Source organism: Sminthopsis crassicaudata, chromosome 3 (genome assembly GCF_048593235.1).
Source record: "Sminthopsis crassicaudata isolate SCR6 chromosome 3, ASM4859323v1, whole genome shotgun sequence".
NCBI classification, from domain to species: domain Eukaryota; kingdom Metazoa; phylum Chordata; class Mammalia; order Dasyuromorphia; family Dasyuridae; genus Sminthopsis; species Sminthopsis crassicaudata.
The window spans coordinates 80,691,051-80,715,297 of NC_133619.1; the positions used below are offsets into that span (position 1 = coordinate 80,691,051).

Here is a 24,247-nt window from a genome sequence, read left to right on the forward strand (position 1 = left end):
TTCCCAATTCACCATTTACTTAAATGAATCTAAAACAAATCATGATATGATCTCTCATTTTTGTCATTCTATTTATTGGATCTACCTATCAACCATTTGCCACAAACCTGCCAAATCTTTTCTTTACTATGCCTCTCCCCCTTTTCTCTAGAGGACAGTTAGCAACCATTTAAGAAATACCTTTCTATTATATCACACTGCCTTTTAAATGTGAGACATAGCATCACTAAAACAATTATTTGCTTTACAAAGAAACTATTGGATTCCTTTTAAGTATCAACTCACCTAGTGCATTTAGGCTTTTGTATATAATATCTACATTTATGTATTTTATTTCTTTCATTTAGTAAACAGCAAGGGGAAAGGGAGACTGAAACTGAAGTATTAGGACTGCAAATTGAACATCACTTGGAAATGTAGACATCATCTCTGGAATTACAATGTAAATATATCTATAATGAGAAAATAGGTATGTTAATTTAGATACCACTTTTCAGAAACAGGTGGATTGCATAAAACAAATTACTAGAAAGGGATAAGAAATAACAGGGAGAAAGGTTACTATATATAATAAATGTGTCATTTAGAGTTTGCCAAAAAAAGTGTGTTTTTCAAATCCTTTTCAAGAAGGGGTTATAACCCCAGGTCCCACATAAGCCCAACAAGTCAATGCTCTTCTCCCCACCCTTATAACGCCCTTTCAAAAAAAAAAAATCTGTTGTGGATATTGGGAAGAGAAAGGCAATCAAATTGCTTGCCTTTAATTCATTTAAGAGAAGGAGGGATGGGGCAGAGGAGTAATAATGTAAATGGAAGGAGCAACAGGCAGAAAAATAAATAGAGGGGAATAACAGTATTGAATGTATTAAGAAGACAATTCTAATACCGTTACCATTTTGGAGCTCTAAAATTTGAAGCTCCAAGTACCCCTCGAAATTTCTTAAAAAAAAAAAAAAATTATATATAAACTAGCAGTTTATATTTTTTCCTAATAAAATATTTTATAATAAAAATCAAAGAAAAGCTCTTATACATTTTACAGTATCACTTGAAAGACAAAGATTTTCCATTTGAGGAAACGGGGAAGTCAGTGAATTGTTCCTATCCAGCTTTGTTTTCTCTTATCATAAGAGCTGCTAATATTTAGACAGAGCTTTATATCTTACAAAGTCTACTGTTTTTTCTATTCTCTAGTCTGCTCTACAGTTCAGTTTCAGGTTCTAATTTTCAGCCCTTTTCTCCCCAGTCTGGCTAGAAACCCTTATTTCATCCCCCATTATTTTCTTTGCTAATACTATGTGGATCTTGCTTTTACTTTTACTTCCGCTTCTCCCACTTTCCTTTCCTACATTCTTTTCCCTCTTCTTTCTGTTATCTCGGTTCACTCACTTCTCCAAATTGTTCTTTCTCATATATCAGCTCAATAGGCTCACCTCTTCTCAACTATTCCAATGCAGTTAATTCAGGGTTTTGTTTGTTTTTTTTTTTTTTGGTGAGGGGGCCAAAAATAGAATTGCACCTTAGTCACTTTTAAGTACAATATATAATGCCAATCTGAGACTTCAAAATACTATGGTTTTTAATGTTTTTGAAAGCCAATTGTCATTAAATGTCTCTAAAAAGTAAATAGATCAAATAATACCCCCATTTTACAGATGAAAAAACTGAATCACTGACTACCAAATAATTAAGAATGAATGACAAGAGTTACTATTATAACTGTGGTATCCTCCCTCCAGGTTGTATTACACTCACTGGAACACAACATATGCATTATCACAGAAAGCCAAATTTTCATTATATTACAATTAACAACAGGAGTTCTTAACCTGGAAACTGTGAATTAATTTTACCTTATTTTTAATATTTTGATAACTGTATTCCAATGAAATTGATTTGCTTTGTAACACTATTTTATTTTATGAATTTAATAACATTATTCTAAGAAGGGATCCATAGATTTTGACAGACTGCCAAAGTTATACTTGATACCAAAAAAAAAGGTTAAGAACCCCTAAAGAAGAAGAATGGCAAATTTCTCCCTGAATGGGCTATTTCTGCTGAAGTCTCATATATTGTCTTATCTTCTTTAGTTAATTTGAAGTGCAATACATATACAGGTTTAAGTTTACACAAAAATTTGGGTTATACAAGGTTTTATAGTTGCGGTTTTTTTTTCTCCCAACTAAAGTAAGTTCAACTCAAATATAATGAGAAAAATGTCACAAACCTGAAAAAATTTTTCATCAAAATTTCAATGTAGTTTATGAAATAAACTCTAAGTCTATATTAACATTTTAACTCCAGTTTAAAAATAGTTAACAAATAATACTAGAAGAATTAAAATTTGTTTGCTAAAAAAGATGACATAGAGGAAAGGAAAGATCAGGGAGGAATTTTTTTTCTTCAGGTTCCATATTAAATGGTTCCACTTCTAAATAGGTATTGTTTTGTTTATACATATCACTTGAGCTACATGCTGTTTTATAATTACAAGTTACATACTCACCCAAGTGTTCCTTTGCCTGACATAGGTGGGCTGGGTGGCTTCTGAGTAGGTGGTGTTGTTCGAGGCAGCCCACCCATCTTCATATTCTGTGTACTCACCTACATAAAAGAATGAGTAAAACTCAACTTGTAAACAGTGAAATATGTGGCACTGATGAAAAATGTTGCTGTATAATTTAGGGGAATAGGAGGAAGGACCAAATAGAAAAAAACAAATTAGAGAGGCCATGCACTTCATATGCAATCTCTACTCTGCTATTTATTATTCTAGAGTTGCACTCAAAGGACTCTTACTTATTGGGGTTTTCAAATGATCAATTACATATATAAAGACTGTATTTGCCATTAGGCCATCACACCAACAACAGATCACTGGCAAGATATATCTAATTTATCATGCAACAAAACTTCAAGAAGGGTTGACTAGGTTAAAATCTTGTCCTTAACAAAGGATAAAAGTTTGAGTTGTTTATTTTTAAAAAGCACTTTTAAAATAATAAAAAATAAAATACACTGCCCCAAATGAAATGAAATGTCTAGTGGCCTACAGATATAATTTACTTAAACTGATAAATCTAAATGATAGTAGCATTATAAATTGTACACTTTAATTTAGTATTTGGATAATAGGTCAAGTTTCTATCACAGAAAGTTAAACACCTATCTAATGACATCCTTATTAGAAATCATTAATAAGAAAATTTGTAATAACTCAGTTGTGATATACTATAGCCTACTTTCAAAAGAGTTAAATCAGAACTTGAGGGTTAAGAAAGAAACCAATAGCAAGCTCATCTCTGGCTACAATACCTAAAAAAGAAATTCAAGCATGGAGGCATAGTACTCAGCCAAAAGCTTGCATGAGGCCCAAATCACTATTCCATCCCTAATTGAAAATTAAAATTCCAAAGGATACAGGCAACCTGGAAGCATGGGGTTCCATCACAATTAAATCCACAGCTCCAAAAGCTTGAACATATGGCCACAAGTTTGAAGAAAAAGGTACATGACCATTGTAGACATGATTCAAATCTAGTATCAAATTCTTTGCTACCCCAACTTGGTGAAATTCTATAGTCCATACATCTGGTAGTATCTAAAAGTAACTAATAAACATTCCTTCTAGCTAGAACATATGGATATTGTTATTTTGTATAGCTATCTTCTAAAAACAATCAAGGAAGCATGTACCCTTTCTAACCAGATTATGTATTTACATTCAGTCTGTCCTTGCAAAGAATATTTGAAGCACAAACTACAAGATATTAAGTTATAACAATGCAATCTATTTCAACACAAAATGTATCAGTTATTATTAGATATAAATATGAGAAGGAAAAAAGATACAATTGTGTATATTATTTAATCTGATGTTAAATATAACCTTGATTAAGTAAAAAAATCTTAACGTGTTAATGCTACTTGTGTTCACTTCTCTTAGATGGAGGTCAGTTTTATTTCACAAAAATTTACTAAAAACAAAATTCATGCATCAGTGAAACAGTGAACAAGTTGTGGGGGATGTTAGCACAGTCTTCAAAGATAAATAATATCTTTCAAGATTTTAAAAAATAAAGGATAAAATTTAAAAAATTTTTAAAATTTTAAAATTTAAAATTTAAAATTTAAAATTTAAATTTAAAATTTAAAATTTTAAAAAAATTTAAAATATTTAAAAAATAAAACAACATGGTTGTTGTTGCCTTAAAAATGGATTATATTTTAGATAATTAAAAAATAAACCTAGTCTTGCTGTTCCCCTCATTAGTAATTAGAGGGTATAATAAACTATGTTATTGAACTCATAAGTATTACAAAATGGGATATTCATAATGGAAGACAATTATAAGTTAAAAGTACCAAATTTAAAATATTTTGTCATTTACTTTTTATTGTTGCATTCTTTAATGAAGTCCTTTAAGCTCAACTTTTAAGCAACATGAAACCCAAAATTACTATAAAGACATGAGAGATAAAAAGAAACACTAAACTACATCAATTTCATAGGTATCAGGGGAAAAAGGAGCAAGAAGAGAATAAAATGAGTGAAAGAGACATTTATTCTATATACGGGGCATCTGAAACAATTTTTCCAGCTTGTAATTTTTTTTATTCTGCTTTTTAGAAATTAAAGTCTTTCTTTAAATTGCAGTATCTTCTACATATAAGAATAAAACACTTACCTGGTTGAGTTGTGTCCAAAAAAAGAAAACAAATCATTCCATGAAGTTAAATTTGATACTTATATTTACACGTCAACTTTAATGTTATAAAATTTCCAGAATATTTAGCTGCTTTCATGAGTTTGGTTCATATCAATGCAAATGATTAACAATATTTACAATTAAGGAATTCAAGCAGAATTCCCAATTCTATCTGAATTTTATGCATTCCCCAATAATAGCCACCTTCATGTCAAACTAAAATAGATTCAGTATTCAATCAATAAATCAAAAACAATTTTTTAATACTAACTTTTAAACATGTAATACAGAACATAAATAGACAAATACTACTTTTAAAAAATTAGGGGGCAAAAGAATATAAAGGATGATATTAATCCAACTGAATGGAAAATACCTATGACCTTTACCCAATACTTCGGTAAGCCCTCAGTTAAAACACAGAGGGGAGTTGTTGTTCACCATGCTGTGAGACTTCTGAAGTGCCTTACCCTTAAACAGAGGATGGGATTGGGTAGGTGTATGATTAGAAAAAGAAGGAAGAAAGCAATGGAGAAGAGAGACCAACTGAGTAACAAGGAAGAATAGTTAGTGTAGATTTAGAAGAAGAGCAGTCATACAAGAAAGTGAAATAGATGATATGAACTTAGAAAAATTGGGACAGCTAAACAGAAAAGTAATGACAATTAGAAGAAAAGAGAGCTATTCATTCATATATATAAGAATAAGAGCTATTCCCCAAATGCTATCTCCAGAAGTACTGCTAGGTCAGAAAATATATAAACAGATAGGTAATTCAAAAAGAAAAAAATCTATCAATGTCCATATTTAAAAAAAATGTTTTAAATCACTAATACTTAGAAAAATGCAAACCAAACAATTCTGAGGTACCACTTTACACCCATCAAGACTGGCAAAGTTAACAATAGTTTAATACTGGAATTGATTTTTCTTTTTATATTTGGTAGATTTAACATGTAAAAATCCATCTGGCCTTACATCATTTTTGTTAAGGAATTCACCAATGATTTATTTAATTTCTTTGATGAGATTTAACACTTAAATTATCCTATTTTTTTAAAATTAGGAATCATATATTCCTAAATATTCATATATCACATTTGTAACCAATTTTGTTGACAGAGTTGGCCAAAATAATTTTAAATTATTTTCTTCTCACTTGTAAATTCTCCTTTTTCATATTTTTATGATGGCAATTTGGTTTTTTTTCTTTCTTTTAAAAACTGGATAATAATGAGGATCCTATAAGATATTTGTTTCCCCCATCTAATATATTCTAATGTTAGAAAATAATACATTATATTCCTTGTTTTCTCTTTTCTTCTCTAGTCTGTTCTTTTTCCGTTCCATTATCTTTGCTCTCTTTCAGATCATCAAAACCGAACCAAAAACACTCCTTATTCATTAGTGACTCTTGAGGATATTAGGATTGTGAAGGGATATTTTTCTGTTTGTCTTATTAGAATATAAATTCTTCAAAATTAGTGATACATTATGGTATACATAAAACCAAGGAGAGATAAAGCAGAGAAAAATAATCATCCCAATGAATATAAATGTAAAAATATTGAAATATATCAGACTATAGTAATCTTTTTAAAAGTTTATACACTCTGACCAAATTGCCTTTTTATTAAGAATGAATGGCTACTTCATTATTAAGAAAAATGATAAACATAAAGGACTAATAATACAATTAAGCATAATAACAAAAATACCCAAGTCACATACTATATAAAAATGTAGGAAAAGATTTGGACAAAAAAAAAAAAAAAAAAACGCCAACCATCTGTTAAAATACACACACACACACACACACACACACACACATATACACACAAAGCAGCATAGAAATAAATGTACTTTTCCTTAGCATAGTAAATATTTTTATATAAAACCAAGAATGGAAATTAAATATAATAAAAACTATTTCAGAGAGCAACGGTAAAAGAAAACTGCCCATTATCATCACTATTTTCTATATAATTCTAGAAATGGTAGTAAGACAAGAAAAAGAAAATGAGGAAATAAGTCAAGAAGGAAAAAAATTAAGGCTTTTTGCAGATGATATGATGGCCTACTTAGAGAAAACTTTTAAAAAATCAACTAAAATTAGCTGAAACAGTAACATCTACAGCTAGACAAAAAAATACTGTGTAAATCATCAAGCTATTCTGTCTCTTATCAAGAACAGTCAATAGGAGATGAAAAAGTATATTCTAATTAAAATAACTAAAGAATGTATAAAATATTTGGGAGTCCACCCACCAAAATATGCATGGAAAATGTGACTAGAGTCTCAAAATAGTCTTTAAAAAAAAGTAAAACTCAAGTAATTAGAAAGGTATTACTCATTATTGGGACAAACTAATAGAATAAAAATAACTATCATTCCTAAATTAATTTACAAATTCATTGATATGCCAATAAAACTGAGAAAGGATTACTATAAAGAACTACATAAAAATTCATCTAGAGACAAAAACAGATCAAGAATTTCAAAGGAAATCATTAAACAAGTAGAAAGAAAAAGATCCTAACAGTACCTCATCTCAACAAAACATTATATCTTAAAACTATCTGAACTGATTTAAAAATGGAAAAGTTAATCAGAATCCCAAATTAGGTATGTAAGCTTCACAAGCAAAAGAACATAATAGTATAATTTTCAATAAACCCAATGATCTTAAATAGGCAGTTAAGGAAACAGTAGTCAATAAAAACTAGTAAGAAAGCCACAAAGTATTCTGGCAGAAATGAGATTTAAATCAATATTTCACAAAGCATACCACAATAAGCTCACATTTGATACAAGACATACATATAAAATATCATACCACAAAGGAGACAGAAGTGCAGAGAACAACTACTATGAAGGGAAAAATTCTTGACCAACAAGGGATATAGAGGTTTTCCAGAAAGATAAAATAAACAATTAGGATGACATAAAAATTGAAAGGTTTCTGAGTAAACAAAAATCAATGCAGTAAAAATCAGAAAGGAAAGTTAACCAGGAAAATAACTTTGTAGTAAGTTTCTCTGATAAAGAGGATCAAATGAGATATTGATACTTTGTATACCTTAAAGCAATAAATAAATGTTTATTATTTTTATTTTTAATAATTTTAATAAATTACTATTATTATATTCAAGAGAAACTATATGGAACTTATTCACATATATTAGAAGTAAAAATTAATCCCTAGATAGTCAGGGATATTAACATTCCTCAAAGTGAGACATGAAATAAACATGAAAAAATGCTTCATATCACTAATAACTGCAGAAATTAAATCAAGTGTGAGTTACTTCTTCAAACTGGTAAGGTTTACAAAAAAGGGCAAAGTTGTTGGAGGAACTGTGAGAAGAAAAAGACACACTAAGTACTGTTGATTGAACTATGAACTAATCCAGCAATTTTGTTAATTTCACTTAAATGGAAAGTAATTTCATTAGATTCAACAATTTTGAGAGAGCAATTTGGAGGTATGCTCCTCAAATTTACTAATTCATGCAGCCCTTTTGAACTCAATGATACCACTGTTAGGCCCATTCCCCAAAGAGATTTTATTTACTGTTTGTTTGTTTATTTAAAAAAATAAAATAAAAATAAACAAACAACAACAACTAAAATATTTAAAACAACACTTTGTAGCAGCAGAGGAGTGGAACAAAGGCAGTATCATAAATGTAATAAACTATTACTTTAAGAAATGACATGTAGAATGGATTAAGAAAATTGCAGAGATTTATATAAATTAATGAAGTGAAATGAGCAAGAAAGTATTTTATAAAATGATTAGATTATTATAAAAGTAAAACAACTTCAAGACTTCTGCAGTAATCCAACTGCAACCACAGAGAAAAAAGGATAAAATGTGTTTGTACTTCCTGATGGTGATGGATTAGAAGTGTATAAACAGCCATATATATTTTTGGGATGGCCAATATGCAGATCTATGTTGCCTGACTATTTATTTGTTGAAGGAGAATAAAAAAACAAATATTCCTCAGCACCCTGAGAAATTAGCAATAAAATTTCAAGGAGTCAGAAGCTTCAACATGCCTATGGTTTGTCTTATTCTTAATTCTTGTCTTATTTTGAGATATGATCACTGAGTATATTATTCATATATTTATCTGATTTAGTGGAAAAGTTATATGGTAGAATAAGAAGAGGGATGAATCTATAATTCGGAGAGAATAAGGTTCTATATTCAGTTCTGAATATATTTGTCTGGGGATCACTGACAAGTTACAGAACATCTCTAATTTCAATTCCATAGTTATTAGGGAGGAATAATTATAACTATAGTAACAACCTCTTAAAGTAGTTGTAAACATGAAATAAGTTAATCTATGTACAGTAAAGAATACGTTAATATATCATTATTCTCATACTCTATGTATTGCTAAGATGCCAAAATTCATTATAGCACCCTACATTAAACTGTAAAATGTTTTCATGAGTTACAATAGGCAATAAATTTATCAGGTGATGAATTAAATTGTTCCTCACATGACATACAGTGCATCCCATATGTCATGTCCTTTCAGCTTACCTACCAAAGCTTCTACTCTTCAAGAGTCGTGGAGCATCTCCATGCTCTGATGAATAAAACTCAAAGTAAAAATTAGTGTATGGCAGAGCTGTCAGACTCATAGTCTATATCAGAAAACTATGTAATTGGGGAGGTGGGAGAGGAGAAGAGGAAGGAAGGATTTTCTAAGTCAATGTGCTACCCATAGGGATTCTTTCTATGTGAGTTTGACACCACTGGTATAGGGCATGTACTTTGTAACATTGGAAATCCAAACTGATCAGGGTAAAACAAAATCCATAACATGGAAATGCATCTTCAGTCTTTATCTCAAAACCACAACTCAGTAATAGACTCCCTAAAAATTAGAAAACACTAAAAAAAGTCAATAACTACATTACACAATAAGAAATAACAAAACAAAATCAAATGATTGATGAAATCTAAATGTAAGGTAATGTGACAACTAGACTGGAAGAGATAGAGATAATTTAAGAATCACTGGATTATCTTAAAGTCATATTCAAAAAATGAATTTAGATATCATATTTCAAGAAATATTGAAAGAAAACTGTTCAGATCTCTTAAAAACTAGAGGGCAAAAATGAAAATATAAGTTCACTGATCACCTAAAAGAAAGTCCAAAGTAAAAACCTCCTATGAGTGTGACACATGACATCCAGCCCTTCCAATTAAAAGATAAAAATACTTCAAGTATCTATATACTTTTGATAATTTTGATAATTTTAAAAGGATAAATGAAAAAGAGTAAGGGAAAGGCTACATCAAGGAAGAGATAAGGAATAGTGATGTAAAGACAAATCTCACATAAATGTGGGGCAAAAGTAGAAATCTATGCAAACATGGAAGGGATAAAAATATAGGATATCAGGTAAACTTCACTTTGGATGAAAAATTTAGCTCTTACCAACACAGTGATTAACCACAATTACAGAAGACACCTGATTTAGGATCCTGGCAATGTTCTGACAAAGAGGTGAAGGACTAGTGATAGAGAGTGAGATAAGCACTTTTGGACATGGCCAACTTAGGAATGTGTTTTGACTATGTGTTTGTGGCTAGGTTTTTGTTGTTGCTCCACATCCCCTATCCCATAACCCCTAAAGGGGAGAAAGAGGTTATGGGGAGGGGAAAGGGCAGATGTTTATTAATTGAAAAAAAATTTTAACTGCTGGGAAAATTGAAAAATGAGAGAAGTTTTTATGTCTACATAAAAGGTCTAGAAAGGTTTGAAATAGTGGAAGTTCAGACTATATATTAAGATATATGATATAACATGTAAACAATTTTAAAGAGAAATTTCTTCTTGGAGTTCAAATAAGAAAATCAAGTAGACAGATAATACAGAGATTTAGGTCAAAAAGATGAGATGGGAAAATATGAACAAAGCTGCAAAATTCTATCTATAAAATAAATTTTATTTCCAAAGAAAAACCAAAGTTATTTTTCGCATAAACAAAAAAGTCAGCCATTTATTTGTAATGGAGTATTTTTCTTTGACTTGTATAAGTAGTAAAACTTAATGAATTTACAAAAAAAAATTCTTTACAATTACATCATTCTACCAAAAATAAAAGTTTTCATACCAAATTCTAATGCCACGAAAACTCAGGATTAACTGGAGTATCCGTAGCATTTTAGGGATTAGAATTCATTTTCCTTCTTACTGTATTATCAACTAAAAATAATTTTATAAACTCATGAAACAAAAAATACAGGAGAGAAGGAAAAGGAGGGAAAAGCTGAAGTAGAGATAAGTAGGAAAAATGAAGAAGGGGATTTAAAAAATGTTTTTCAAGATTGCTTTGTACAACTTCTTTATCAGAATTTTTTTTTCCAAAAAAAAAAAAAAAAAAAGTAAGTACTGAAATAAGTTACAGAAGAAACCACTTTATTTTATTTTATTTTTTGCTGAGGCAAAAGTGACTTGCCCAGGGTCACACAGCTAGGAAGTGTTAAGTGTCTGAGGTCACATTTGAACTCAGGTCATCTGACTTCAGGGCTGGTGCTCTATCCACTGCCTCACCTAGCTGTCCTAAGAAACCACTTTCTTAATGAACATTTTGTTCAAAGTTTTTAGCACAGTGTGTGACATTTATAACACATTCATAACTTTGTACATAATCATGACTTTCAATGTTCAAAAAATTCCATTAAAAAAGCTTTATTAAAATTAAGGAAATATAGCTATTGTATACTTTAATGGAAAGGAAGGTAATATCTATCTTCCCCCTTCTCCCCCCCCAAAAAAAACTATGATACTGCAACTTTAAAAAAAAACACACAAAAATGTTGACTCACTTCAATTTCACAAAATACAAACATCTGAATATTTAAAATTCATTTACAATAGTGGAACATAGTCGCAAAATATATAGAACACACCGTATATAGGATAAAAAGAATATTACACAGGGGGAGGACTAAAACAAAATGACAAATCTTTATTGTAATGGTTATTCCTATTGCAATTTCAAGAAAAAATTTCTCATTTGATTAACATTTAACTAACAATTTTTCAAAGCCTTATTTCAAAAAGCTTTAGCTATCGAAATTAAATAAATCATTATGAAATAACCTACTTATAAAAAAAAAAAAAAGGTCAATCTTTCCTACTATCCTGAAGACAAGATATAAAAGACAGGATAGAAAGAACAAGTGATTTTTTTAAAGGGTCAATGACAGAAAATGTATCTTTACTCCCCATGTGTAACATTCTATATAAAAATAAAGAATGGATATCCAGCCCTGGAATCTCTTACCTTAAATCTAAGCAACCACTTAATGCATAAATGGAGCAAATAAAAGAGGTAAGGAAAAAAAGCATTGAAAGGTTAGTTGAAACTTCAGGATATGAAGAGAAAGGAAAAAAAGAAAGAAAAACAAAGTTAAGCATTCAGCATTAACAAAATAATGTTTCAATAGATCATAGAAAGAGTGATTTAAAGCAGAATGTGTCATGAACAGGAGATTTTAAAAGATGAAACGATTTAAAATACTCTGCTTCTTTGAAAACTAGTATATAGATGTCCCCAAACTAATAGACTCACAAATGAAAAATTTGGAGTCCTACAGCATTAACACTTTATTTTGAGAGTTAAATTAGAAATAACAAAAAAAAAATTTATTCATTAAAATTGTGAAGCACACATTTGTTATTTTTAAGTTCTATAAGTGCCTCTTCAGTATTAAAATTAGGTAGTACCCCAGGTACTTTTACCTGCTTCTATTCTTTGATAAATCACAAAAGGTTTTCCAAGCTAGAGAAAGTTTTCATAATTAATTACTTTCCAAAAAATGAAACTGCTTAGTTTACATATGGTTTAGTAAATGCTCTTAATACGGCAACCTAAATATACTAAATCTACTCTAAACCAAAATTCCAGATAATTATAGTACATTAAAATCTTTCTAGAGTTATACAGCATTTATGTGTATGTGTATTTGTTTATTGAGGGAGAACAGAAAGTGGAAAAATTTGGGTCTCCCTATCTCACCCAAACTTAAAGTGAATTGTCCACTCATTCACCAGCTTTATTTTTTCAACCTACATCAATTTATCCCTCTATGGGTAGCCTAGTCACTTAGAGACTCCTCATATTGCTGATGACAACACAAATACACATTTTAGCTGACTCACACTTAAATTAAGGAAAAGATTCCATTTGATTTTAACTAGAATAATGTTTATTTTTGTCTAATTACTACAAAGACCACATAAACTATGTATATTCATAATTGCATGAATTGTATAATTCTATAAACAATCCTAAATCAATCAAAATGTGTTTATCAAATGATTGTGCATCACATGCTAAGAATACAAAGACAAAAGTAAAAGTTCTCCTTTTTTTGTTTATATCGTTATTTTTATTTCAAGTTTTGAATAAAATGTCCTCATTTTTCCTCACTTTCTTAACATTCAACTAATTTATGTTGAATTAAGTTAACTAATTTAAAGGCATATTTTAAAAGGTTATATATATTTCAAGGTAAAATTAAATTAATTATTATAAAATGCCACTAATGCAATAAAAAAGTCTTGTCTACAAGACAAAAATATAAAAGACAAAATATAAAAGAATAACAGATTTCCTTAAAATATCAAAGCATAATATATCTTCACTCTTCCGGTAACATTCTATATGAGAATAAAGAATGGTAATCCAGACTTGCAATCTCTTACCTTAAATTTTTATACTCTGAAGCAATTACACAAAAGACCTTTTAATTTTGAACATATTTCCAAGACAGAGGGTCCAATGGCTAGTAGAGTGTACCTTGCACAAAATTGTTACTTAATAACAATTTGTTGAGTTAAGTAAAACTTGATGGCAGGGTCATGTCATATTTCTTTGTATTCTATACTTCATCCTCATCCCTATGTCTAACACCAGGCTTTACATGGTATAGGTACCCAAATATTTATTGAAGGAATAAATTTATATAAAACATATAAATAGATTGTTTCCCTCCTGAAGCAACTAGGATTAAGTGATTTGCCCAGGGTTATCCAGCCAGCAAGTGTTAAGTGCCTGAGACCAAATTAGAACTCAGGTCCCTTTGACTTCAAGGGTGGTGCTCTATACAACTGCTCCCAATTTGACATTTTTTAAACCCTTATGTCTTTAAGTCAAAATTAACATAAAAGCAACATGAATAATTTCCCTACTATATGTACATTATTTTTATTGTTTAAAAGCTTTGGTGCCTAACAATTATTTTGAAAGGATGCAAATCAGTCTTTTAATAAATGAAGTCAGAAACCTGGGTAGTAAATTTTCTAAATGAATTAAGTATAATTTGTATGAATAATTTGTATGCTCAAGAATTTAAAATCTACGATAGAAAGACATATACCACATCCCATGAGTTATTACCTTAACAGATTAAAGAAATGAAATTCATGCCAAAATGACCAATTTTTAAATTTGAAATTTAGATAGCCTTAAAGGATAAGTACCAATGAGAAGATAGGTTAAGTGGATAAATAGCAGCAGAAAAAGGATTTTTATAGATTTAGCAGTATCAGAATCTATTAAGATACAAGAAGTACAGAACATAATATAGCATGATCAAGCTGTTCAATTTCAGAAACTTTCTCAATAACTTTTGACAAATATGGTACATACCTTTACTCCATGCCCAATATCATCTAAAATTGTATAGTCAATAGGTTTTCTAATGTAACGAACTGGTCGTTCTAGGTTTGCTGGCGCAATAATTTTATGAGTTCTGGAAGTATTTTTGTTGGTAGTCAAAATACCAATTTCTCTCCTTGCAACTTTCTCTTTATGAATATCGACCGTCTGTAAAATACAATGTGAACAAAACAAAATACATCTTTTGCTTATGTGTGTATATAAATATATGTATACATATTCATAAATATAAAATACATTTATACAATGATTTCATACTAAATGTGAATGTGATCCTTGTTTTGTATTTATGTTATGCCTTTCCCCCATATCTCCATCTTATATCATCACATGTATAGGTACTGAATTATGCCTATTTCAAATCTAGTCAGAAAATTATTTTAAACTGTGAGAATAATTTTTCATCACTTAATATTCCCCAATATATATTACCATAGTAATATCAAATGTCACAAAGCTTTTAGTCAAACTTAAGTAAATTCTCATTTAGTAATATAAAATTAATGAAATATAAGCCAAAAAATGTTTAATATTCTACTTTTATTTAAAGACATCTTAGCCCAGCAAAGATTCCTTTTTTAACATTAAGTAGTTTAATAATTTCACTCAAGTTTACTGAATACTTCCATCAATCTACTAGTTTTACTTATGTTTTACTTATTTATACTTACATTATACTTAGTACAGTACAGATACATGTTTTTTAAAAGACTTCTTTATCCAAAGATTCAATTTGCTAAATTTCTATGGATGGAATGAGAGAATTCTGTAAAAGTGATAATTACTAACATGTCCCCCTTTTTCATCTAGTAACTTTGCACCTTTTGCCAAGTTATACTTACAAACTCTCCCTCTGGCACAATGGTTTACAACCAAATCCCATTACTTCCTCAGCTGCCAACCCTATTAGTACTATCATTCACTTGAATAGATTGAGATATTCCCACCTTCTCAGTGAAATCAAATAATCAGATCACCAAATAATCAATCTGGAACAATAAGGGAACTTATGGGTCACCTAGTTTAACCCCTTTGTTTGAAAGGTAAAAAAATCTGAAGGTGGTAAAATGCCCACAATCTCAAAGGTACTAAGTGGCTATCACTGTTATAATTCACAATCAGCATCTTTTTACCTTCTCAGAGTAACTAAAAATACTACAGCATTTTTTTTATAATACAACCCTCCTTTATTTTTCATTTATTCATAACCTTATAAATGAGCATCCTTCTTACATATATAGCACACACCACTGACATGCTATCATATATGTCACATCTTTATGAATTCTTATTCAGTAATTGTATTTAATTAATTCATTTTCATCACAACACCAAATTAACATCAAGATTTTAAAAAGTGCTTTAATGATGATTTGGTCAGTATCTTCATAAAAAATGAAAACCCAAATGTTGGGCACCTTAAGTTACTTTACCTTATTGCTATCACATTCACATACATTTTATCTTGATTCATTCTCTATTAAACAATCAGAAGTTTAAAGCTTAGGTTAAAATTTAGGTTTCTAAAATGCTAAAGAGTTATTCTTAACTTTTAAAAAAAATAACTTTTTTAATATTTCTCAAAGATAAATTTTTATGTTTGTCCCAAGATGTGTCTCTAAACATTAAAGATAAAGCTTAACTGATAATATCTCCATTTACCACCACCACTTCCCTCTAAAGAACAAAATAAAATAAAACCAAAAATGAGTCTGCTAGATATTTATTTCAGAAACATCCAAGGCTTTTTAATACTAAAACATTTGAAATGTCTGGATTTTTCTTATTGAATTCTTATGAATTCTTCTTATTAATAATTATTAATTATTTAATTTTAAATTAATATTACTATATGATATAACATAGTAAAATTAATTAATGATTAATAATAATTAAATTTTTATAAAAGCAACTTTCTAAAATATATTTTGCCAATTTATAAAAAAAAGGTCTTAATGTAAAAAGATGTAGCCATATACTAGAAAGAAAACAAAGTGATTAGTCCTATTAATAAGTAGCCCTTCAAATACAGCATAAATGTTTATCATTCAGAGGTTAAGTCCAAATAAGGCCAAGTCCACTTACCCCCTCGATTCTCTATACAAATTTCAAATCTACTAAAGGTCCAGAGTACCCAACATGAATGTGTGTTTTGAAATTTAAGATTCACAAAGTTCTACCTTAACACATAAGCACTTAATCATTTGGGGGAAGTTAATCTTTTTACTTTCAAAAGTAAAAATATAGTCTTAAAATTTTACATTTGGTTAGAAGAGGCCAGTTGTTGAATAAAAAGGAAGATTGACAGCAATGATACCAGAATATATTTGTTGAATGCTTCTTAGCTAATCGGAGCTATTTCATTTAATCATCAGAAAATGAATTATTTTAAAGAATAATTTTATTCATTTCAACTATTCCCTCAAATATGATGATGATGATAAATATAACTAGCATTAATATAGTGCCTATTATGTGTCAGGCACTGTGCTCAGAATTTTTAAAATGTTTTGTTTGAACCTCTGGGACTCAAACACTGGGAGGTAGGTGATATTACCACCCCCACTTAATACATGAGCAAAATGAGATAAATAAGGACTAAGGGCCTTGCCTTAGTTGATTAGTGATTAGTCACACAATCCAATCATTAAATACTAAAATTAAAAGAAAATGAACTTAAAACTGTCATTCTAAAAGTAGAAAGAAATTTTTGAAATATTTATGCCCAATTGGTCTATGTAAAATCAAGAAGGGGCAAGTATTCCATTTAGCTTACACTTCTCAGTAAACTATCTAAAAATAGTTTCAAAAAATGTAAATATTTAGCAAATCATTTAGTTAGCTGATCTAATTTATTCATAACATTATAGAAAGATAGAAAAGATAAATATGGTGAACAGTAATTTTCCTCAGATTAATGTAAATGATTAAGCATTATTCTACTACTTGAAACATATTTCATATGAACTTCTTTTAAGAAGTTTACCTTATAAAATTGAAAAAATTATTTTATTTAACCTCCAAATATTTTATAAGTGAAAAAAGTAACATTCACAAGTTCATACAAACATAATGGTAAAATGGACCCTAAAATAGCAACTTGTTAGAAATAATGAATTTTTGTACCCCTTTGAGTAAAAAGTTTAAAAATTTCACCCTTTAAAGATTATAAAATAGAGATGGGTAAAAGCTTTTATGTTAAGATACTCAAATTTACCTCAAAGCAACTGCACTTTTTAAAAATTGCTTATCTTATAAAACAGAAAATGTTCATTTAAGACAACAGAAAATTATAAAATTTTCACATAACTTAGTAATTTATAGCACTGGGTTTTTTTTTTTAAACACTTTTGAAAGAAATTACACACTTCAAAATTTTCAAAAGATAAACACATTAAAAATGTAGTTTATTTTGCCATAAATAAAAGTAAATTAGTTGAGAAAATTAGGGAATAACATTTGCCTTAAACAAAGAAAAGTTCTCAGGTTATAGCTAGTTGTCAATTTCAGAGCTATATATAACCACTCTTATTTTGCAGGATATAATACTCTGATAAGACTATGCCAATAAGGCTCTTGTGTTAATATTAAACTTCTTTTCAATTTAAAGTTAAAAACTAATATGGAAGAACTATGATTATAATTTTATCCTTCATTCCTAATATCAGTTACTTATTCAAAATAAATTTTACTTCATGTTTATATCTGATCTACAGATTATTAGCACGCACCTGTGGCAAATAAAAACATGGGTGGCCAGCAAGCAAAACTGAGCTAGTGCATCACTCCACTGCTACCATTGTCTACCATAACATCCCACTGACCAGAAAAGCATGGACGGGACCTTGCTGCAAATGTGCACTATTTCCCACACTCTATTCCTTACAGGCCTTCCCAACCTTCTGACTGCTGCTGCACAGCCTCCACATGCTGCAGGCCACCCACCTCAGCCCCACAGGCTCCAACCACACAGTCCCAGTCCCAGGCTCCTCCAGAACCCTTCTGGCCAAAGTGGTGTGACCATGTTCTCCCCCAGCTCCCGTGCCAGCCTGAGGCTCCACCCCCATCCCAAATACAATTCTCCCCAAAGACCCAAGCACATGCTCAGGCCACAGCAGATGGTGGGAAGGGAGGCTGAAACTATTGTTTTAGGATTATCCATGCAATTGTTGTCTCTCATTACCATAGATAATCGAGAGTTGATTGTACTGGATATCACTACCTCAGATAGCTGCCCATCAGTGTGGGAAAAAATCTGCAATCAAACAGGTAGATTGGATTAACTTGACTAAATTTTGGTTGTTTTTGTTTTCTTTTTTAATCTCTATGTCTCAATTTTAGACCAGTAATTTAATTTTAACGTCTAGTGAATATTTAAATTACAAAAGTACTTCAGATTGTAAATTGTTTATCAAGTAAATCAAAATCACTAATAATATGAATATGAAATTTCAGGTTATTCATTTTTGCAAACTTAAAGACATATAGTTACAATTAATTAGGGATTACATAAATTGTACTTTACATGAATAACAATGCTTATGAAACCTACTCTCACTTTTAAAATTTTGCCACTTTTGCCACCTTGATAAATGTGATCTTATATAAAAATTCTTTGGAAGGAGCATGGGTAAGGAAACAAAAAAAGCTTTACAATCAAAAAGACCGGGGTTGAAGCCCAACATCTGACACATTTATCATTAAGCCTTAGTTCACCCCAACTTTGGAAGACTAAGTTGCAGTACAGCTGAAGTGCTATCTACCCTAAAGATATGAGAGAGAGACACAGACACAGAAACAGAGACAGATAGAAAGGATGAAGTGAGGACAAGGACAATGAAAAAATGAGGAGGAAACAGAGGAAGGGAGGAAGGAAGGCAAGAAAGAAGGCAAAAAGGAAAGCAGGAAGGAAGGGAGGGAGGAGGGAAGAAAAGGAGGGGAAGAGAGAAAAAGAGGGATGAAGAAAAAGGAAGAAAGGGAGGGAGGAAGAGAGGAAATATCAGACTATGAAGAAAGTCACCTAGTTGTCTCAGCTCTAAGTTATGTGACTTCAGACTTTAATTCTCTCATCTTTTATCATATGGAGAGATAATGCTGGAATTACAGAAATAATTTAGTTTAAAATTTCATGGTTTCTATACAAATTCTTGAAGAAAACTAACTTCTCCTAAAATTCACCACCACTTTAATTTCCTCTCTGCTATCTGCTTGCAGCAGTAGTTTGAATAAGTCCTAGCAGACTCAAGTTAAGCCAGATGTTAAAAGAAATAAACCCTTCTACTTCTCTTGTGCTTTACTATTGCCACAAAAACACTTTTAGTACTGTTACTGTTCCCAAACTATCTTGAGATAAAAATAGATGAGTTGTTGACTTATTTATATGACCAATGATTTTTAGCTCAGACAACTAGGAATCAAGATGTCTAGATGGACTTTACTTGTAATAATCAGTTTTCCAAACCTGTGTTCATACTCAGAATACATTTAAAGTTTGCCACAATCCTAGGCTCATATCACATGAAAGACTGAATTGTCTTTATTACTTAATGGGAATAGAATAAAATCTTCAGATGGTAAACTAAATACATGTATTTTTTTTTTCCCATGAGCATGTGCAATTTAAGAATGCAAAGACATTTTTCACACAAAAATAAGGCCACTGGGCTTGGCTGAGCAATTTCACATCATTTTCATCAGTACTTATGACTTTTCTGGCATCATTCTTGATTCCTGTTGTCATTTAATTCCTCTACTCCTACTCACCTGCTGCTTATCAGAGCCAGAGGAAGTTTTCCAACCTACCGTCAAGTATTCTACAAATTTATGCTCTCTCATCTCATTTAATTCTAATAAAGCAAGGCAATCTTTTATCCTTCCCTAATCGATTCTATATAATACTCATTTTTGTTAAAATATGTTGGAAATTACCCCCAACCAAAAATTAAACTTGAAATACAAAAATTAAAAGGAGAAATCAATAATATTGAAAGTAAAAAAAAACTATTGAATTAATAAATAAAACCAAGAGTTGGTTTTATGAAAAAGCCAATAAAATAGATAAACCTTTGGTAAATCTGATCAGAAAAAAGAAAGAGGAAAATCAAACTGTTACTCTTAAAATGAAAAGGGGGATCTTTCCACCAATGAAGAGGAAATTAGAGAAATAATGAGTTACTTTGCCCAACTTTATGCCAATAAATTTGATAACTTAAGTGAAATGGATGGCTTCCTCCAAAAATATAGGCTTCCTAGATTAACAGAGGAGGAGATAAATTGCTTAAATAGTCCCATTTCAGAAAAAGAAATAGAACAAGCTATTAATCAACTCCCCAGGAAAAAATCCCCAGGACCAGATGGATTTACATGTGAATTCTACCAAACATTTAAAGAACAACTAACTCCAATGCTATGTAAACTATTTGAAAAAGTAGGGATTGAAGGAGTCCTACCAAATTCCTTCTATGACACAGACATGGTACTGATACCTAAACCAGGTCGATCGAAAACTGAGAAAGAAAATTATAGACCAATCTCCCTAATGAATATTGATGCTAAAATCTTAAATAAGGTATTAGCAAAAAGACTTCAGAAAATCATCCCCAGGATAATACACTATGATCAAGTAGGATTTATACCAGGAATGCAGGGCTTGTTTAATATTAGGAAAACTATTAGTATAATTGACCATATTAATAATCAAATTAATAAAAACCATATGATCATCTCAATAGATGCAGAAAAAGCATTTGACAAAATCCAACATCCATTCCTACTAAAAACTCTTGAGAGTATAGGAATAAATGGACTATTCCTTAGAATAATCAGGAGTATATATTTACAACCGTCAGTAAGCACAATATGCAATAGAAATAAACTGCAACCTTTCCCAGTAACATCAGGAGTGAAACAAAGTTGCCCACTATCACCATTACTATTCAATATAGTACTAGAAACGCTAGCCTCGGCAATAAGAGCCGAGAAAGAGATTCAAGGAATTAGAGTAGGAAATGAGGAAATCAAACTATCACTCTTTGCAGATGACATGATGGTATACTTAGAGAACCCCAAAGACTCTGCTAAAAAGCTATTAGAAATAATTCAGAATTTTAGCAAAGTGGCAGGATACAAAATAAATCCACATAAATCCTCGGCATTTTTATATATCACTAACAAAATGCAACAGCAAGAGATACAAAGAGAAATTCCATTCCAAACAAATGTTGAGAGTATAAAGTATTTGGGAATCCATCTACCAAAGAATAGTCAGGAATTATATGAGAAAAATTACAAAACACTTGCCACAAAAATAAAGTCAGATTTAAATAATTGGAAAGACATTCAGTGCTCTTGGATAGGCCGAGCGAATATAATAAAGATGACAATACTCCCCAAACTAATCTATTTATTTAGTGCTATACCAGTCAGACTCCCAAGAAACTATTTTAATGACCTAGAAAAAATAACAACAAAATTCATATGGAAGAATAAAAGGTCGAGAATTGCAAGGGAACTAATGAAAAAAAAAAAAAAAGTCAGAGGAAGGTGGTCTAAGTGTACCTAATCTAAAGCTATATTATACAGCAGCAGTCACCAAAACCATTTGGTATGGGCTAAGAAATAGACCGGTAGATCAGTGGAACAGATTAGATACAAAGGACAAAAAAGGGTACATCTATAGCAATCTAATCTTTGACAAACCCAAAGATACCAACATTAGGGATAAAAATTCATTATTTGGAAAAAACTGTTGGGAAAACTGGAAATTAGTATGGCAGAAATTAGATATGGATCCACACTTAACACCATATACCAAGATAAGATCAAAATGGGTCCATGATTTAGGCATAAAGAATGAGATAATAAATAGATTAGAGAAACAGAAAATAGTCTACCTCTCAGACCTGTGGAGGAGGAAGGAATTTATGACCAGAGGAGAACTAGAGATCATTATTGATCACAAAATAGAAGATTTTGATTACATCAAACAAAAAAGTTTCTGTACAAACAATACTAATGCAAACAAGATTAGAAGGGAAGTAACAAATTGGGAAAATATTTTTAAAGTTAAAGGTTCTGACAAAGGTCTCATTTCCAAAATATATAGAGAACTGACCCTAATTTATAAGAAATCAAACCATTCTCCAACTGATAAATGGTCAAAGGATATGAACAGACAATTCTCAGATGATGAAATTGAAACTATATCCACTCATATGAAAGAGTGTTCCAAATCACTACTGATCAGAGAAATGCAAATTAAGACAACTCTGAGATACCACTACACACCTGTCAGATTGGCTAAGATGATAGGAACAAATAATGATGAACTGGGACGCTGATAAATTGTTGGTGGAGTTGTGAAAGAATCCAGCCATTCTGGAGAGCAATTTGGAACTATGCCCAAAAAGTTATCAAACTGTGCATACCCTTTGACCCAGCATTGCTGTTATTGGGATTATATCCTAAAGAAATACTAAAGAGCGGAAAGGGACCTGTATGTGCCAAAATGTTTGTGGCAGCCCTTTTCGTAGTGGCTAGAAACTGGAAGATGAATGGATGTCCATCAATTGGAGAATGGTTGGGTAAATTATGGTATATGAAAGTTATGGAATATTATTGTTCAGTAAGAAATGACCAGCAGGAGGAATACAGAGAGGCTTGGAGAGACTTGATGATGAACTGATGCTGAGTGAAATGAATAGAACCAGAAGATCTCTGTACACTTCAGTGTTGTGTGAAGAGGTATTCTGATGGAAGTGGATATCTTCAACATAAAGAAGATCCAACTCACTTCCAGTTGATCAATGATGGACAGAAATAACTACACCCAGAGAAGGAACACTGGGAAGTGAATGTAAATTGTTAGCACTACTGTCTATCTACCCAGGTTACTTAAACCTTCGGAATCTAATACTTAATGTGCAACAAGAAAATGGTATTTACACACATATATTGTATCTGGGTTATATTGTAACATATGTAAAATGTATGGGATTGCCTGTCATCGGGGGGAGGGAGTGGAGGGAGAGGGGGGATAATTTGAAAAAATGAATACAAGGGATAATATTATTTAAAAAATTACTCATGCATATATACTGTGGGAAAAAAATTCTAAATAAAATTAAAAAAATAAAAAATAAAAAATAATTTTAAAAAATGTTGGAAATTGAGGTTTAAAATCAAGAAATTAAAGTGAACAAATGATTATAGATCATCCTTCTAGTCATCCAGGTTCACCACCTCAGTGACATCCTCAACTTCTCACTCTCACTCACTCCAATATCCAAGCAGATAACAAATCTTATTTTTTCTATCTCCACATTTCTTGTATGCCTTATCCCCAATCACACAGTTATCACCTTCTATCATCACTATCATCATCTATCTCCTGAACCCTTGCAATGGTCTCCTAATTAGTGTCTCTTCCTCATCTTCCACTCAGTTGCCAAAGTAAAGCGCAGAAATAACTGTCACCCTCTCTCACCCTCAATAAATTCTAATGATTTCCAATTACTTAGGGGTTCTCAGTCTGACATTTAGAACTCTTCTCCACTTGGTCCAATAATTTCTTTCCAGCACTATCACACTTTAATCAATCCCACACAGTCCTAATCCAAATAACCTTCTTGATGCTCCTCATTCGTGATACTCCACTGTCCATTTCTATAACTTTGCAATAACTATCCTTCAAGTATAAAATGCACTTCAATCTCATCTCTATTTCCTTCAATACTTGGCATCCCAAACAGCACTTTCTGCTAGTAATAATGGTATCTATCATGATCCCTCTAGATGCCAGTGCCACACCTTC

The 24,247-nt window shown here is 30.8% G+C and overlaps 1 protein-coding gene across 29 annotated transcripts in view; it reads right to left on the reverse strand.

Moving 5' to 3' along the window:
* Positions 1–24,247, reverse strand: part of ABI2 (abl interactor 2) — a 112,135-nt gene that overhangs the window by 49,322 nt on the left and 38,566 nt on the right. For 14 of the 29 annotated variants that reach the window (XM_074298983.1, XM_074298996.1, XM_074298993.1 and 11 more), the window contains exons 3-4: positions 14,407–14,583; positions 2,510–2,607 (exon numbers count right to left, since the gene is read on the reverse strand). In XM_074298983.1, coding sequence (XP_074155084.1) covers positions 2,510–2,607; positions 14,407–14,583 — 275 coding nt within the window. Of the gene's footprint in view, positions 1–2,509; positions 2,608–12,036; positions 12,055–14,406; positions 14,584–24,247 lie in introns of all 29 variants that reach the window. The other 15 variants (XM_074298986.1, XM_074298977.1, XM_074298985.1 and 12 more) reach the window with 2 other exon arrangements.